The following is an 18104-nucleotide window of genomic DNA, read 5'->3' as shown; positions in this document are numbered from 1 at the left end:
GTTTCCATCCCTTTCTTGGAATTTCCACTTTTGACCATTAATAACGAAACTATCACATATCTGGATGAGTTCGAAACCTGACTTCCAATAAGGGGCATAGCAAGTCGTGGGCATATCACGTGCGTCAGCTATTTGAAACATAAGTGGGTGCACTTCGAGACAGATTTAACACCTGGAAGAATTTGAGGAAAATGCGTGAAATAACATCAGAGCTAGCACAGAATATATGCATTGCAATTTTTTGATAGATGACCAGATAAGTGCAGGTCTGCTTTTTGATGATAACAAGATCATTCAAACCAGCGTCTTCACTTATCTTGGATGTGTGGTGCAGACTGATGGAGACATTGTCACCAACCGGATAAAATGTAGATGGTCAACGTGACGAGCACCTACATCAGTTATCTGCGACAGGGAAATGCCTCTCCACCTTAAAGGCAAAATATATAAAATGATAGTGCGCCCAACCGTGCCGCTCAATGTTGGGCTACAAAAAGTACAGATGAGGAGAATTCCATGTCGCAAAAATGTGTGTACAGGGGCTTGTGGGGAAACACGACTGGATGTTATCTGCCAGTTACTCCCATTGAGAAAAGCTTCAAGAAAAGTGAGTGAGGTCGTACGGGCATCTTCAAAGACTACTTCTGTCGCACAACGAGTCGACCGGCTGGAGGTTGACGGGAATTCAGCGATGGGGCGACAGAAAATGAGATGGAAAGCTCGTGTTTCAAAAAACCTGAAACAACAAACAACATGATATATCCAAGCATAGCGTCCAAGACAGACAATGATGGAAGAGAGTGACCCGAGAAACCGACCCCGTATGTTGGGAAAATGGCTAAGAATAGGAAGAAGAAGAAGAAGAAGAAGGAGAAGAAGAAGAAGAAGAAGAAGAAGAAGAAGAATAGTGCTCCTTACACTTATGGCATTTAATTGTCATGTAATTTTTGTTTCCTGGGTTTTTTCTTTCTTTCTTTCTTTCTTTCTTTCTTTCTTTCTTTCTTTCTTTCTTTCTTTCTTAATCTGATTACCCTCCAGGGTTGGTTTTTCCCACGGAGTCAGCGAGGGATCCGACATCTACCGCCTCAAGGGCAGTGGAGGTGGACAAGTACCTGACCTATTATGTTGAACAGAGGCCTTGTGGGGGATGGGAAGATTGGGAGGGATAGACAAGGAAGAGGGAAGGAAGCGGCCATGGTCTTAAGTTAGGTACCATCGCGGCATTTGCCTGGAGAAGAAGTGGAAAACCACTTCGAGGATGGCTGAGTTGGGAATCGAACCCGGGCCTTCTGGGGGAGGGGGCAGTTAATCACACTAACCACTACACCACAGTGGTCGACTTCTTGGGTTTTAATGTATTTATTTGTTATTCTGTTGTTTTGTTTTCATGAAACTTGTTTTGTTATAAATGCATGTGATGTTTTGTTTTGTTGTTGTAATGTATGTTTTAATTTAATCTCGCTGGAAGCAGGTATTGCCACAGGGACCTCTCCCAAATGCAATGTGTGTATGAATCAGGCGCACATTTGCTGTAAGATGGAGCGAGGGGGGGGGGGGGGTCCCACTTCCGGTCCATTGTCACATGTCGATTTCAGGCCAGGTCAGGGATGTTTACCTGGACCTGAGGGCTGGTTCGAGGTCCACTCAGCTTACGTGATTTATATTAAGGAGCTATCTGACGGTGAGATAGCGGCCCCGGTCTAGAAAGCCAAGAATAACGGCCGGTAGGATTCGTCGCGCTTACCATGCTTCACCTCGTAATCTGCAGGCCTTCGTGTTGAGTAGCGGGTCGCTTGGTAGGCCGCGGTCTTTCGGGGCTACAGTGCGATGCGGTTTGGGGTTTACTTAGATCCGATAGTGATATGGAACGTGTCTGTGAAGCTGTATTTATGAATGAAAACGATTTCCCAGGTTCCTTACATGAAGAAAGAGGGGAACAGCTGCTTTGGTGTTCATACTGGATTGATCATAAAATTGCCATTCTCAAAGCGAAAAAGATGGTTATTTATGGCGAGCGAGTTCGTGAAGAGTCCGCCTCTGTGGTTAGTGTGATTAGCTGCCACCCCAGGTTCGAATCACGGCTCTGCCACGCAATTTGGAAGGTGGTACGAGGGCTGGAACGGGGTTCACTCAGCCTCGGGAGGTCAACTGAGTAGAGGTGGGTTCGATCCCCACCTCAGTCATCCTCGAAGTGGTTTTCCGTGGTTTCTCACTTATCCTCGAGGCAAATACCACGGGAGATTCCTTCCCTCTTCCTTGCCTGCCTCTTCCAATCTTCCCATCTCCCCCACAAGGCCCCTGTTCACCATAGCAGGTGAGGCCGCCTGGGCGAGGTACTGGTCCTCTTCCCCAGTTGTATTGCCCTGACCCAAAGTCTCATGTTTCAGGACACTGCCCTTGAGGCGGTAGAGGTGAGATCACTCACTGAGTCCGAGGTAAAAACCAACCCTGCAGGGTAAACGGATTAAGAAGGAAAGAAAGTTCGTGAATAAATTGAAATATGATGAAATATTCTTGCCCCCTCCAAAATGTGCTTCGTATTATTATTATTATTATTATTATTATTATTATTATTATTATTATTATTATTATTATTATTATTTTAACGAGATAACTGTGACGGATCTGGTAAGACTAGTGATGGAGAGGCGGTAATGCTGCTTGTTAACAATGTTGCTGAACAAGTGCAGCAGAGCACCCCTCCTGGTCCGCGGAGTGGGGGCTCGCGGGCCGTGTGTGGGCCGCTGCCATCGTAACGTCATTCTCTCGTGCGATGAGGCAACGTGCGGCTTCAGACCTGGACCTGCTCATGCCTCCGCAGTCCCCGGCTACCGGCGAGACCGACATAGCCACAGACCTACCCGCGCTTATCCGGACCCTCTTCTTCGAGGATGCTGGAGACGACATGGAGGCGGCTCGCGCCACCCCGGACAGTCCAGCCGCCCCCGCTGCCACCCCCGAGTCCGAGAACGAGCCGGAGTCGGACGACACCTCGGACCTCGTGATGGTTCCTACCGGTGAGTACAAATCCTGTAAGGGATCTTCTTTGTCACCTCTTGTGCTTTGCTTGTGGACTTTCAATGGGATTTCTCAAGTCCTTACTCCGTGTGTTCGTAAGCGTGTGCGGTAGTTTCGGCTGCAGAGCGATCTTTGCACAGTGCAATATATGCGAGTGTTGTATGTTACCAAACCGGATACAGAGTGCTATTACAGTGTGTCCGACTTCTTGGCTCAACGGTTAATATAACGGTCTTCGGTTTAGAGGACCCCCGGCTCGACTCCCAGCCGGGGGCTCATGAACTGGGTGTTTGTGCTAAACTTTTTTTATATCCTGTCCTATTCCAAAGTAAAAAGTGAGTTCCACCAACATTCGCAAATAATTACAAATTGCATTTATGGACAAGACCGGAAACCGTAATTATGTAAAGGGAAAATAGGGATACGGTGTGTATTTGTGTTCTGTGTTTCTTTATTACATTGCCGGGATGAGTGGCTCAGGCGGTTAAGGCACTGGCTTTCTGAGCCCAAGTAGACAGGTTCGATCCTGGCTCATTTTTGTGGTATTTGACTGTGCTCAAATACGTCAGCCCCGTTTCGGTAGATTTACTAGCACATAAAAGAACCCCTGCGGGACAAAATTCCGGTACCTCGGCGTCTCAAAAAATCGCAAAAACAGTTAGTGGGACTAAAAACAATAACAGTATTATCTCATTTAATTTTTTAAATAAGTTAATCATAACTAGGCCTATATATTTCTTGTGATAATACTTTTGTTAGTTTTACGTCGTACTAATTACTTTAACTGTTTTCTCGGACGCCGAGGTGATAGAATTTTGCCCCACAAGAGTTCTTTTATCTGCTGATAAATCTAGCGACATGAGGCTGACTTATTTGTGCACCTTAAAGTATTACCGGATTGAAGTGGAATTTAACTTCCAACTTGGAATCAGAAAGCCAGTGCTGTACTATCCAGTAAGACATTCAGCCCGGCAGAATTATTATTATTATTATTATTATTATTATTATTATTATTATTAGTTGCCTATACTATAAAACGACATTTTTGCGGTGCATATTTCCTTTTTTATTTTGATTTCTACATAGACATTTTATTTCTTATGCGAACTACAATAACGTGTATTGGAATAGATAGGTTCACGATAGAAACAGTGTGTTTTTCCACTCCGCTGAAAGTATAGCATCGCATTTCGATTCGGTGTTGGCCCGGTCTGAGCAATGATTTTAGCGCAGCCATGTCTTGCGCAGATGCAAGTTGCCGTACGGTAAGTATGACCCCATTTCCATCTGTAATCAACAGTGTTCGTATATTCTCCACATAGAACTGTTAAGGGGTGCACTTGTGATGTTTCTCTCAACTAAGAAATTGTTAAAGTCGTGTGAAGTGTCGCGGAAAATACGATCCACAAATTACAAATTAGGCCTAGATATGTTATACCAGATTTTAAGGCGAGTTTCAAGAGTAAATTTTACAATCCATTGATAAGAGTGTGTGATTTGTGGTTATAAGATACTGTATGTAATCATACGTCTTTGAAATGCTGTATTTACAAGGGTTATTTGAAAGATAATTGTAAGGCAATCGGGTAGGTCAGATTGTTCCAATAACTTCTTTACTGTGGACTTTAGTTATTTAAGTATCATTAGAAATAGGTAAAGTAAAGAAAAATGTAAATCATATTTGTTTAAAAATAGTGTAATGATTTTAATATTAGTCTTACTATTTGTGCTCTAACATATGGTGACGTGGATAAGAAATTACGCCTAACTGACTTCTTCCTCAGTATGGCAAACGAAGAAGTTTCGTGGGAAGAAATTCGTGTGCCTTACTAATTTTGCACAAGATCGATCTAATGAATCAAGAAACCTCCTGTTTCACTTTTGGAAACGGTGGATTAGGAAATCTTTACTTTTTAATCTTAATAGCTTAGGCTCATGCCTATTTTATATAATTTGTTTGGTTATCAGTAAGTCTACTGTTCATTCACAGTGAACCGACGTGTGTATGTGTTTCGAGGTGTTCTCAGAATTTGGCTACTGTCCATACGTGTTCAAGGAAGATGTGCCAAATCAGCTGTCGCGGATGTCAAATGATGTAGCGATCGCCCGGTCTATAGGCCATAACACGCACTCCAGCCGTGGATTACTCTTCATATAAAACAGAAGTTGTGGCAGACGAGAAAACTATTATTATAGATGATGGCAGACACTTCAGTAACCTTGGCATTAAAACTGAATGGCCGGAGTGTGTAATACAATGATTCACGGACACAATGTGGGATATTATCGGTCAACATGCACTAGTGAACAAGTATGAATGAATAATCCCTTCACTCAGCCCTTTTACTACGGTCTGATTCACTTCCTCGTGACAAAGAGAAATTCAGGCTAAAATCAAAATACGTGGGGGTCAATAAAAAGAGCTAAGCGTGAACGAGAGGTTTCGTGGAAATGTTTTCTTCAAGCCTTACTAAATGTTGTGAATCACAGCGACGTTACACAAGAGTCTCAATGAACATGAGCACAGCCTCCCAGTGAATGATTCACAGCTTGATCTATGAATGAGTGAAGTAGTTGCTTGGAAGTGTATTCACCAAAATAACTCTCCTGGCCAGATAATACGAGAACAACATGTAACGGTGAGCAGCTGAGTTAGTCCTGAGTCACAGCAAAGCGCCGCCAGAATTGACTCACTGACATTTCAACTTCGCCGAACTCGAGCTGCCTGCGGCCTGTGAGGAGAAACGAGCTAATGTTAAGACTAAAACCAGACTCTTAGAACTTCCACTGCTACTTTCTAGATAACGTCAACATACTGTGATTGTATTAAATGTAGGGGTAACTGAATAAAGTGGAAATTTTCCTGCATTACATCCGAGTCTTAATTTTCATTGTGTGTCCTGCCAATGTTACTCAAATGTTGCGTCAGATTGCCTCATACCTTTTTGCCCAAACTACTTAAACTAAAACCAAACATTTGCCAGATACGGCATGCCACTCCAGAGTGAGATATAGGCTGCTGTATCCGTCTCTTGCAGCACGTTATAAATTAGAATAGGCTAGTGTTATCTGGAACACAAGGCGTGATCAAGGGGATGATTTTTAAGATTGCTGTATCATAAAGTAAATGGTAGTTCCCCTATAGAATATACTAAATTACTGGTGGACTTCAAATCTGACAGACTGGAAAACATACGGCAGATTAATTACGAATTAATTACAAATTTCTACACTAAACTACCTGTTATCTCTCCGTCACTGAAGAGTTCGTTCTTGTAATTCCATCAAATGAGAGCCAGCATAGGAGACGGGGCGCAGCTCAATTAACAACAAACTAGTGGTCAGGGTAAAGTTACAGCTGACCAGTTTTAAGGACTTGGGACTTGCTCGGCGATATTACGGCATTCGACGTCAAGAGTTTCTCATTTCCACCTCTTTTTCCTTTATTCTTCGAGTGATCGTTCTATTACGATTTCCTCCTCATTGCGACGGTCATCTTCCTGGCCAATATGGACTGTTGTATTTTACAATCATAACAACAACGATCATAATCTGTTAACTTTTACCATACCGAATGAACGATAGTTCCACGTCAGCAATGTTGAGCATTGATAGAACTTTGTACTAAAACTCTAAATTTGTGAATCTCTCTCTTATTGTACAGTAAAAATGTATCGGACATAAATAGTTGAAATTGGAGTTTCTGTGGCTTTTGTTATGTAACTAATATTTCGGGAGATATGTGGAAGTTTGTAGAAGGTGTAAATAATAGCAAATATCTCTGTGATATTCATCGTAAGGTAAAAACATACAAGAGATCGCAAATTATATAGGCCTACAGCACAAGTTTTATTGTATACATTTTTTTCGATTAGCTAATATCAACGGAGAAATTCGATATTTTCTGTTTTGTTCCCCTTAATAGTGCTACGTCACTGCATCGTAATTAAATAATATACAGCCTATTGCACAACCCCAAAAGCCCTGAACTTAAATGCAGAGTCTCAAGAAGTTCTACAAACTCGTTTTCCCGTAATATCGCCGCAAACACACACACACACAAACAAACACGTAGGTAAACAAATGGACAGACAAACAATTTAAGTGAACCTACATCCGACTTTCGTATAACTAATCGGAGATTAAAGTTAAGTACAATACGAAGCAAACATATGCAGTATGCAAACACAATTCCTGGTATTATAACTTAGTGTACAATTCTAAGCCTCCGTCCAAGGTTGTGCCACGTATTAACACCAAACTTTCAGGAATAACTATGTAGAAACAGTAAAACATAGCAATTCACCGCTCATCAGAACGTGTAATACATACAGCAAAGAGAAAGACTTCTCGATAAGATCAGTTTTCACCAATAACTTCTTGCCTTCAATTTAAAATTATGTGCTTTGTTACAATTTTAGAATAGATTTAGTATTTTGCTTAACACAGACTATTTGTAGATTAAATTAGATAAAGCCTTCATTGTTTGTGGTGAAGTTAGGGCTTTATCCCTCTCACACACTTAACATGCTATCACTATAAAACTGATTAAAACTTTAAGAAATTCAAAATAACAGTAATGTTTAAGATAAAAATAATAAAAATTGCCTGGAAAAGAACTACTTGAATTTTACATATTTAAAAATAATAACTGTATTAAAATAGCTCGAAGAAATGTAAACAAACCAAAAATACTAGGTTCGAGCCCCACTGTCGGCAGCCCTGAAGATGGTTTTCCGAGGTTTCCCATTTTCATACCAGGCAAATTCTGGGGCTGTACCTTAATTAAGGCCACGGCCTATTTCTTCCCACTCCTAGCCCTTTCCTTTCCCATCGTTGCCACAAGACCTATCTGTGTCGGTGCGACGTAAAGCAAGGTGTAACAAAATACTACAATAAAAATTTAAATAAATTTAAATATTCTTCCTAGTACCGGATAAAAAAATAATTCTGTAATTAGTATTAACTGAGCTTATTTTGTTACCATAGAATATAGTACAATTTAAAATTAATGATACATTTGTAAATATAGACTTTTAGTTAAATTAACAGTTGATGTATAGCCCTATTATTAAATAAATCAAATCACAGCAATAAAGAAAAACATGCTAAATAGGTCAGGATTAAATTAAAAATAGTAAAGTTCTAGATTTGGACTAATTTAATAATTTGTACAGGTATGCTGCTGTATAAAACTTTAAATCAATAGCCGGACCTAATTTGTTAAACCGTGCCTATTGCGTCTGGTGAAAGATGCACTAAGTCATTTCATAAAACTCTTATATTGATGTTATTTTTAATAACTTACGTTGCGAATAAGCTCTATTACAGGACGGGTTTTATTTCAGAATCTTAACTGCTGTACATCTCATGCTTTCATAGGGTTCGTGTTATTTCAACTTCACGCGTGCTAGATGCCAGATCTCCTCTTCCCCTCGTTCTTTGACTTCTGTTCGGACATCCGATTAGGATTAGCTTGCTCTAAAAGCCTCGAAAACCAGCTCAGTTATTAGACATATGTATTATTATTATTATTATTATTATTATTATTATTATTATTATTATTATTATTATTATTATTATTATTATTATTATTATTATTATTATTATTATTATTATTTTATGCCTTTGCTGGCGAGATGTAGTGTTTACAGTGCACTATGTCTTCTGGTATGGGCTATATCAAATTTGTTACTTCCATTGACCTGTCTCAGTCTCATCCTTGGCTTTGACAATATGAAAGTGACTGAGGTATGAGTAATGCTAGTAATACCATTGCTTATGCAGCCAGTCCCTCTTATGAATGGTGTGAAAATATCGCTCATAGGGTCGGTTGGTGCGTGCATTTCAGGGGGCTTGGCAGGCTGATATGTAATAGCAGCGGCTGGCTCGGTGAGGAAAGCAACGGGAAACTACCTCAATACTCATTTCCCTAGTGCGCCTCTTCAGTGACGCCTAGGCTATTTATGACAGCTGTTGGCGGAGCTGCAGAGGATCAAACCAGCCTTCGGGCTGAATACCCAACATACATTATTATTATTATTATTATTATTATTATTATTATTATTATTATTATTATTATTATTATTATTATTCTTTCTTCTTCTTTGTCGTTTAGGCCTACTGAGGACCACGGGGCTCGTATCTACTCTTGGGTAAAGTTGTTGCTTTCTTCTTCTTCCAATTATTATTATTATTATTATTATTATTATTATTATTATTATTATTATTATTATTATTATTATTATTATTTGTGGTATAATAATATAATAAAGCGTGCCGAGTGCAGGTCTTTCGATTTGACGCCGTATAGGCGACCTGCGCGTCTATGATAATGGGGCCCTACCTGTGATGAATTCTAATACTGAAGACGGCACACACAACCAGCCCCCGAGCCATTGAAATTAACCAATGAAGGTTAAAATCCCCGACCCGGCCGGGAATCGAACCCGGGACCCTCTGGACGCTAACCATTTAGCCTTGAAGCCGGACATTTGGTGAGCCTGATGCAGCCCTTGCATTGCAGACACTCCGACCGGGGTGGGTGGCATCCGCGTATTACAGTAGTGATAATAATGTTACTTGTTTTTTCACGTTCAACTAACTACTATTTTACGGTTTTCGGAGACGCCGAGGTATCGGAACTTTGTCCCTCAGGAATTATTTTACGTGCCAGTAAATCTACCGATACGAGGCTGACGTATTTGAGCACCTTCAAATACCACCGGACTGAGTCAGGATCGAACCTGCCAAGTTGCGGTCAGAAGGCCAGCGCTCTACCGTCTGAGCCACTCAGCCCAGCTGTCACTGTAGTAGAGGATAGTACTGTGTGTGGTGTATGAGTTGCAGGAACACCCTGTCTCCGAGCAAAAAGAATCAACCGTCTGAAATAAAATTCCTGGGTCCGGCTGCGAATTGAACTCAGTTCCCGAGAGCCGAAAGCCAAGACGCTAAACATTCAGCAAGGCGGTACAATAATACCAAGAAGAAGAAGAAGAAGAAGAAGAAGAAGAAGAAGAAGAAGAAGAAGAACTCCAGTATCTTATGTCGTTTTAAGAAACTTTCGAGAGTCGAGAGTTTACCCTGAAAATGTTTTTTAATACCAGTAAACCTACTGTCTTGAGTCTCTCTCATTTCATAATAATAATAATAATAATAATAATAATAATAATAATAATAATAATAATAATAATAATGGTTTAAGGCCAACTAAGTAGTTTTAAGCCTTTTGGAGACGGAAGGTGTCGTAATTTTGTCCCGCAAGAGTTGTTTTATATGCCGATAAATCTACCGATACGAGGATATTGTACTGAACACCTTCAAATACCGCCGGGCTGAGGTGGTATCGAAGGCCAGCGTTTCTACGACCCGGTCCACAAAGCACGGTCTGCCACTTATAGCACTGAGATTTGATATAGCCACCAGCTTCGCTACGCGGCTGGTGCTGAAGATTGTAGGAAATTATTTCCCGACATTGAAGACTTTACCCACAATTTCACTTCTTAACACGACATAGCAGACTGGTGAAACGAACCAGTGTTTCAACACTCACATCGGACTTACCCGCGATCGATTTTCGCAGAATCGTACTTCACAGAATCCCCTACCCGGCTCTATAATTGAACAACTTTCGTAGAATGTAAGAAAACAGCGCACAATGCTATGTGAATATTATTATAACGGTTTTATCGCCAGGGCCAATAACCTAATTATTTACGTCACTGACTAACTTTTCTCCGAAATGTAGATGACAGCGCAGTTACAAGGTCTATCAGTGTTAGTCACTTGAAATGACATTGAGTGAGTGCGGTAAACATACGCCGATAATCTTAGGCTATCTGCTTCAGTGAAGATGTATATTTAAAGGAAAGACAATGAATTAAACCTATTATATAATGATAATAATACTAGTAATAATAATAATAATAATAATAATAATAATAATAATAGCCTCGAGTCAGTAGATTAACTGGCACATAAATCCTGCAGAGCAAAATCTGAGCCTCGGCGTCTCCGAAAACTGCATTATTATTATTATTATTATTATTATTATTATTATTATTATTATTATTATTATTATTATTATTATTATTATTATTATTATTATTATAATTATTATTATTATTATTGTTATTATTATTATGAAATGATGCCTTTACTGGCAGGACCTAGTGTTTACAGTGCACTATGTCTTCTGGTATAGGCTAGAGCAATTGTGTTACTTTCATTGACCTGTCTCAGTCTCATCCTTGGCTCTGACAATATGAAAGTGATTGAGGTATGAGCGATGCTAGCAATGCCATTCCTTATGCAGCCAGTCCCTGCTATGAATGGTGTGAAAATGTCGCTCATGTTCGCCTCTGTGGTGTACTGGTGAGTGTGATTAGTTGCCACCCTCGCAAGCCCGGGTTCGATTCTCGGCTTTGCCACTAAATTTGAAAAGTGGTCAATGAAATGAAATGTCGTATGGCTTTTAGTGCCGGGATATCCCAGAACGGGTTCGGCTCGCCAGGAGCAGGTCTTTCTATTTGACTCCCGTAGGCGACCTGCGCATCATGATGAGGATGAAATGATGATGAAGACAACACATATACCCAGCCCCCGTGCCTTTGGAATTAACCAATTAAGGTTAAAATCCCCGACCCGGCCGGGAATCGAACCCGGGACCCTCTGAACCGAAGGCCAGTACGCTAACCGTTCAGCCAACGAGTCGGACTGGAAAAGTGGTACGAGGGCTGGATGGGGATCCACTCAAACTCGGGAGGTCAGCTGAGTAGAGGGGGGTTCGACTCCCACCTCAGCAAAGCTCGAAATGGTTTTCCGTGGTTTCCCTCTTCCTTGTCTATCTCATCCGATCTACCCATCCTCCCACAAGGTCCCTGTTTGGCATAGCAGGTGAGGCCTCCTTGGCGAGGTAGTGGTCCTCCTTTCCAGTTGTATCCCCCGACACAAATTCTCACGCCTCAGGACACTGGCCTTGCCGCGACATATTCAAATACCACCAGAAGTAGCCTGGATTGAACCTGCCAACTTGGTCTCAGAGAGCCGTCTGAACCACTCAGCCCGGCGCTCTGTCTGCTCAGTTCTTATTCCATAAAAACAGGACTTCTTAATTTCATGTCCTTTCTCTTTCTTTACCTGAAAACTTCATCCCTCTCTTCCTCAATTTCACTTACCAAACGCGAGTTAGCCGTGCGGTTCTGTGAGCTTGCATTCGGGAGATAGTGGGTCAGTGGCGCCGACTTCGGCGGGGCAAGCGTTTTCTGACCCACCAAAACATTCTCATCCTAGATGTTAAGTTCCCTTAAAAGGCGGAGTGTGGTAGTCTTCGGAGGCTGCTAAGGCGTTGAATCTAGAGAAGGTGGTAGATGGTTTTATATCAAGAAATGAGATTAGAAAGCGGGGACTGGTGATAGAGCTTTTCACATTTCATTTATTAAGAAAATGTATTTATGAAGCAAGTTCTAATTTTTTTACTTGTGATTCTTTTTTATAGCTTCGTACATAAATGTTCCTTCAAAATATTTACTGTATTTATGAATCAAGTTTTAATAAGACTCGTTCAAGAATGCATTTGAGAAACAAACTCTATTATTATTATTATGTTTCTGTTTGTGAATATTGTTATTATATAGGAATATGTGCATTAATCGTTGTTCCTCATTTCACAGACCCGTGATCATGTTAATCATGCCCCCCACCCCAATAATAACCCGAAGTTCGATCCCCATAGATGATATTCCGTAATTTCCTATTTTCACACCAGACAAATGCTGGGACCATAAGGCCTATTCGAGTCGATGCGACGTAAAGCAACCTGTCTTCTCAATCTCACTTTCCGGGATACAGACGGCGAATTTTGGCATAAGTGACCCCAACCTGGCTACCACAAAATTACTGCCCATATACTTCTAATCTGCGGCGACCATCATTGTAGCGGGAGAGATATATCTGAGGGTACTTGAGGGGTCCGGGCGACCTCAACTGGGTATCGGCAGTGGCGGAAGTTCTTGCCCTCAAAATTATCAACATGTATTTAATATTCTACAATAACAAGGACGCTCTACAGCTGGAGTTAAACAAGTTTCTACCTATCGATCATTGTCGTTCTGTAGTGAACAATGGACATAAACTATGCTGATTACTCGAAATGCAGACTTGCTGCCATCGGTGAAAAAAAAGAATTTTCCTGAAATCCCGCAATGATATATAAACATCGTTTCCCGTTTATCTCTGTTCAAGACTCAAATAAACAAGTATGAAGCTTTTACGCCTCTTGTTTATGGCCCTGTCAGAAAAACTTGACAAGTACTTCTCTTCCTTATCATCTGAGACGTACGAATGGACCAGGAAGCCTTTCATTGCGTAGCCAAGTAGTTCAGATGTGATTTATTCAGCCTCCAGGAAGAAGAACAATTGGCTATATTGAAATGAAATCGGACATTGAAAGTCAAGTTCATTTAACAGTCTTGTGATCTATTCTCTTTATCTGTTGTGGGAGAAATCACTGCGTAAAGACGTATATAGACCAACCAGCATTTTATACATACATACATACATACATACATCTTCCTTATACACTGTTATGCCTTTCAGCGTTCAGTCTGAAAGCCTCTGTGAGTTTACTAAACATCACCACAATCCTTTATTTGTAACTAGTTCTGTGGCCTCTTTTAATTCTGTACCTGTTATCTTTTAAATAGTTAGAAACTGAGTGTAACCATCGTCGTCTTGGTCTCCCTCTACTCCTTTACCCTCACTTTCTTTCTTCCATAAGCCCCATCGAATTCCATTTCGATCACCAAGTTGTTTCCAAGGAGTCCCTCGCCTGTCAAATGATGTGGGACTCCGTTACTTTTATAGGTAGGTTTGCTTAAAAAATTCTGAGCGTGCTCGGTGAGAATTATATGAAGCAAGATGCTACTCTACTTGCACATAGTCCAAGTGAGGATCTCTTCTCTAACGGGTTAGGGAACACCGCTGAATTATACAGACCTAGTCGTCTGAGCTCAAGGAGAGCCATGACTCAGAATACGTCCGAGATGCCCACTCTCGTTCCATAGCAATTGGTATCCCGACTCTCAGGACGACTTACTAGGCCACTCAGCCGTTGTCCATGGTTCACTGAGTAGGACGTGACTACAGTAACCCACACAATGAGCCATTCGAACAGTAATCTACTGAAATAAACACTCATCCAGAAGAATATAAACGAACAGTAAACAAGTAATTAGTTACCTTCACTAGGCAGTTCGATGTCAACAACATCTGTGAAGAGAACATCACTGAAACTCTCCACGTTGTACTTATGCGAACAAGCCGCTATCTCTCCGTCAGATAGCTCTTCACTTGTAATCACGTAGGCTGAGTGGACCTCAAAAGCCCTGACCTGACCGGGAATCGAACCCGGGGTCTCCGGGTGAGAGGCAGGCATGCTACCCCTACACCACGGGGCCGGCAACTTCTCGTCTCACCTATTAATTTCAGTCTGCAGACTCAAAGTGTTTGGGCGATGTCGATAGCTGTGCTTTCCTCTGTAGACATTTTGCATCTAATCTGCTTGAACGATCTGTAACGACTTCAACCACTTTTCTTTTAAAAGAGGAGCGAATATTTTGTTTTATGACATCATTTTCACTAACGTCTTGTCCGCTTCCATGGCTACATGGTCAGCACAGTGTTCTTTTGCCCAAGGGGTCCCGGCTTAGATTTCCGGTGGGGTCTGGGATTTTAACCTTAATTAATTAAATCTGATGGCTCGGGGACTGGATGTGTGTAACGTTTTCATCATTAGAATCATCATAGTTGGGGCCTTATTCTCATCGGCATCAACTCGAAAGACCTGCAACAGGCCTCTTCGCAGCCCACACGCCATTATGGTCACTCTTGTGTTTTGTTATTAGTATCACATTATTTGCGTTTAATATTACTTTTTTAACCGGGCGAGTTGGCCGTGCGCGTAGAGGCGCGCGGCTGTGAGCTTGCATCCGGGAGATAGTAGGTTCGAATCCCACTATCGGCAGCCCTGAAAATGGTTTTGCGTGGTTTCCCATTTTCACACCAGGCAAATGCTGGGGCTGTACCTTAATTAAGGCCACGGTCGCTTCCTTCCAACTCCTAGGCCTTTCCCATCCCATCGTCGCCATAAGACCTATCTGTGTCGGTGCGACGTAAAGCCCCTAGCAATATATATATATATATATATATATATATATTACCTTTACAGACACTATTCATTTTCACACCGCTATCTAGTCCTTCCTTTTAAGAGTGTATATACTTTCCTAACGTTTTCACCATCTCTAATCAATAAGTCTCTAATAATAATAATAAAGTTATTTGCTTTACATCCCAGTAACTACTTTCGTATGGTTTTCGGAGACGCCAAGGTGCCGGAATTTTGTCCCGCAGGATGTATTTTACGTGCCAATAAGTCTACCGACACGAGGCTGACGTATTTGAGCACCTTCAAATATCACCGGACGGAGTCAGGTTCGAACTTGCCAAGTTGGAGTCAGAAGGCCAAGGCCTCGAGCGTCTGAGCCTCTGAGCCCGGTAATAAGTCTTGTCTTTAACGACAACTCTAACCTCCGGCTCACCAGGCAGTCTACCTCCTGCTACCTGTACGTAGAATGAAAGAAACTAGCTGTGAAGTCAAAGAGAAGTGGTTCAAACCGTTCTCATAATTCTCGTTATCAGCTGATGTTGAGTAAACAACCTTCAGGCTCTAATCCATTGCGCAGGGGAGACACTGCTTTAGATAAAAAATAATAATAATATTGGAATCCAAATTTCATGGAGAACATAGTTTAAAAATTTGGCCGATAAATGGGAGAAATGTTGTAAATTCCAGATGTCAAATTATGTTGCACTGACTCAGTGCAAAGTTCAGATCTTTTATACAATAGCACAGGTCAGACTGATTAAACTACCAAAGGAGTGTAACGGTGATGTATTACACCTCTTCTTCTTAATCTGCTTACCCTCCAGGGTTGGTTTTCCCCTCGGACTCAGCGAGGGATCCCACCTCTACCACCTCAAGAGCAGTGTCCTGGAGCTTCAGACTCTGGGTCGGGGATACAACTGGGAAGGATGGCCAGTAACTCGCCCAGGCGGCCTGAACAGGGGCCTTGTGGGGGGATGTGAAGATTGGAAGGGACAGACAAGGAAGAGGGAAGGAAGCGCCCGTGGCCTTAAGTTAGGTACCATCCCGGCATTTGCTTGGAAGAGAAGTGGGAAACCACGGAAAACCACTTCCAAGATGGCTGAAGTGGGAATCGAACACACCTCTACACATTTGACCTCCCGAGGCTGAGTGGACCCCGTTCCAGCCCTCGTACCACTTTTCAAATTTCGTGACAGAGCCAGTAATCGAAGCCGGGCCTCCGGGGGTGGCAGATAATCACACTAACCACTACGCCACAGAAGCGGGCGTATTACACCTCACTCAGTTGAAATGAAGTTTACGTCAATGTTCTTGACTGCCTAATAAGACGTAATACGAAGATAAACCGTGAGCTGAATATGGAACAAAAATGTTCCAATTTCATTATTTCTTAAATACGAATATCGTACTTATTGTCAGGTCACCATGTAGCCTATGTGGTTCTGATAAATTAAGAAATGCAACCTGGCTTGCGGCTGTAAACTCCTCACAGCGCCTTCACAGTGCTGATCAAATAGCTGGAATGCTAAAATGGACCAATGTGCGAAGTAACAGTACTTATCAGAATATAAACGATCCAGAGGAATGGCGAGATAAAGTAGTCCTGGTTGTGGTGGTGGTGATTATTGTTTTAAGAGGTAGTAAAACTAGGCAACCATCCTCCATTAACACCAGTAAGTGGTAAAATGAAAAGAGGGCTATGAAGGGCGTGAAAATGAAAGACTCCTTAAGCCTCGCTAACCGGGGTTCGAAAAAGAACAAGAGTTGACCAAGAGAGGTCGAATAGGAAAGATCAAAGTGAGGAGACTGTCACAAGGAACTGAAACAGATAGATGAACCGTGGTCGACAAACTACGCTCCCAAGCTGAAAGGACCTGGTTCTCCTTTTAGACGCCTCTCACGACAGTTGGGGGATACCGCGCGCGTGTTGTACTCCTTTCACCCACACGGGGACGACAAGATATAAATGAAAGTATTTCCCCGCCAGTGAGAGGCTTTTCCACCTGCAGGGTAACTCCCATAGATTGGGCGTTTAGTTCACAGTATATACCGGGTGGTTTATCAACCCCCTATTTTTTGGAGGTAGGTAACTCAACTAACGCATATATCATAGTCACCGAAAAACATTAGTACCTGCTTCTTTATGGCCTGAGAAAAACTATGCCGTTTATATAATGCTCGTGAATATGATAGAAGTCATTAGATGCAGTGCTATTTCTATTACTTAAACTATAATGAATGTGTAAAATGATCATAGCTGCGAATAACACATCTTACGTTTGGATAGGAAGAGTCTGTAAGGACTACAACGTGCTAGCCATCGACCACGGCTCGCGGTGGCTGAGGTCGCTGAATCACGCATTACAGCTGTTGCATCGGCCAAGTTGTCAGGTAGTAGGTTCGATTCACAGGCTAGTAGTTTTCTCGATTAACGCTATTTGCAGTGATTATAATATGGCCGCATATCATCGAGTTCCAAAGAGTGAAGTTTTATTTGGTCCTGAGTCCTGAAGAAGACCGTTTTTATCCGATGTTTCGTGGCCAGGTTGGACTACAACATGATGGTCAACGTACTTCTCTTAGAAATACATCGTAAGGAAATGAGTAAGTGCTCTGATGTGACCTGTTAGGTGTGGAATGTTATTTGTGTGCATTGGACTCTGCAGGTTATGGATTCGAATCCCATGCTGGCCGTCCTGAAAATGGTTTTCCTCGTTTTCCCATTTTCACCACGAGGCTAAGGCCGGGACGGTTCATTAATAAAAGACCAAGGCCGATTTCCTTCCTAAACCTTCCCCCACCCATCCTTAGGGAAAAGACGCCAAATCAGAGGGCACTCTTTAAAACCAATAGCATTTTTAATTTTTTTTATTAGTATCGTATTCCCGCTAAAATGGAGCACCTCTGTCTTTTAAAATAT

General features: G+C 41.8%; 1 protein-coding gene across 1 annotated transcript in view; it reads left to right on the top strand.

The window, feature by feature from the left end:
• Positions 1 to 2773: 2773 nt before the first annotated feature.
• LOC136880833 (DNA-binding protein D-ETS-6-like) overlaps positions 2774 to 18104 on the top strand; it is a 105290-nt gene continuing 89959 nt past the window's right edge. The window contains exon 1 of the mRNA XM_068229244.1: positions 2774 to 3017. Within this exon, the coding sequence (XP_068085345.1) occupies positions 2774 to 3017 (244 nt within the window). The remainder of the gene's footprint in view (positions 3018 to 18104) is intronic.

Source organism: Anabrus simplex, chromosome 9 (assembly GCF_040414725.1).
Source record: "Anabrus simplex isolate iqAnaSimp1 chromosome 9, ASM4041472v1, whole genome shotgun sequence".
NCBI lineage: Eukaryota > Metazoa > Arthropoda > Insecta > Orthoptera > Tettigoniidae > Anabrus > Anabrus simplex.
Note: the sequence above shows the minus strand (reverse complement) of the source record. Positions and strands in the feature narration are given on the sequence as shown.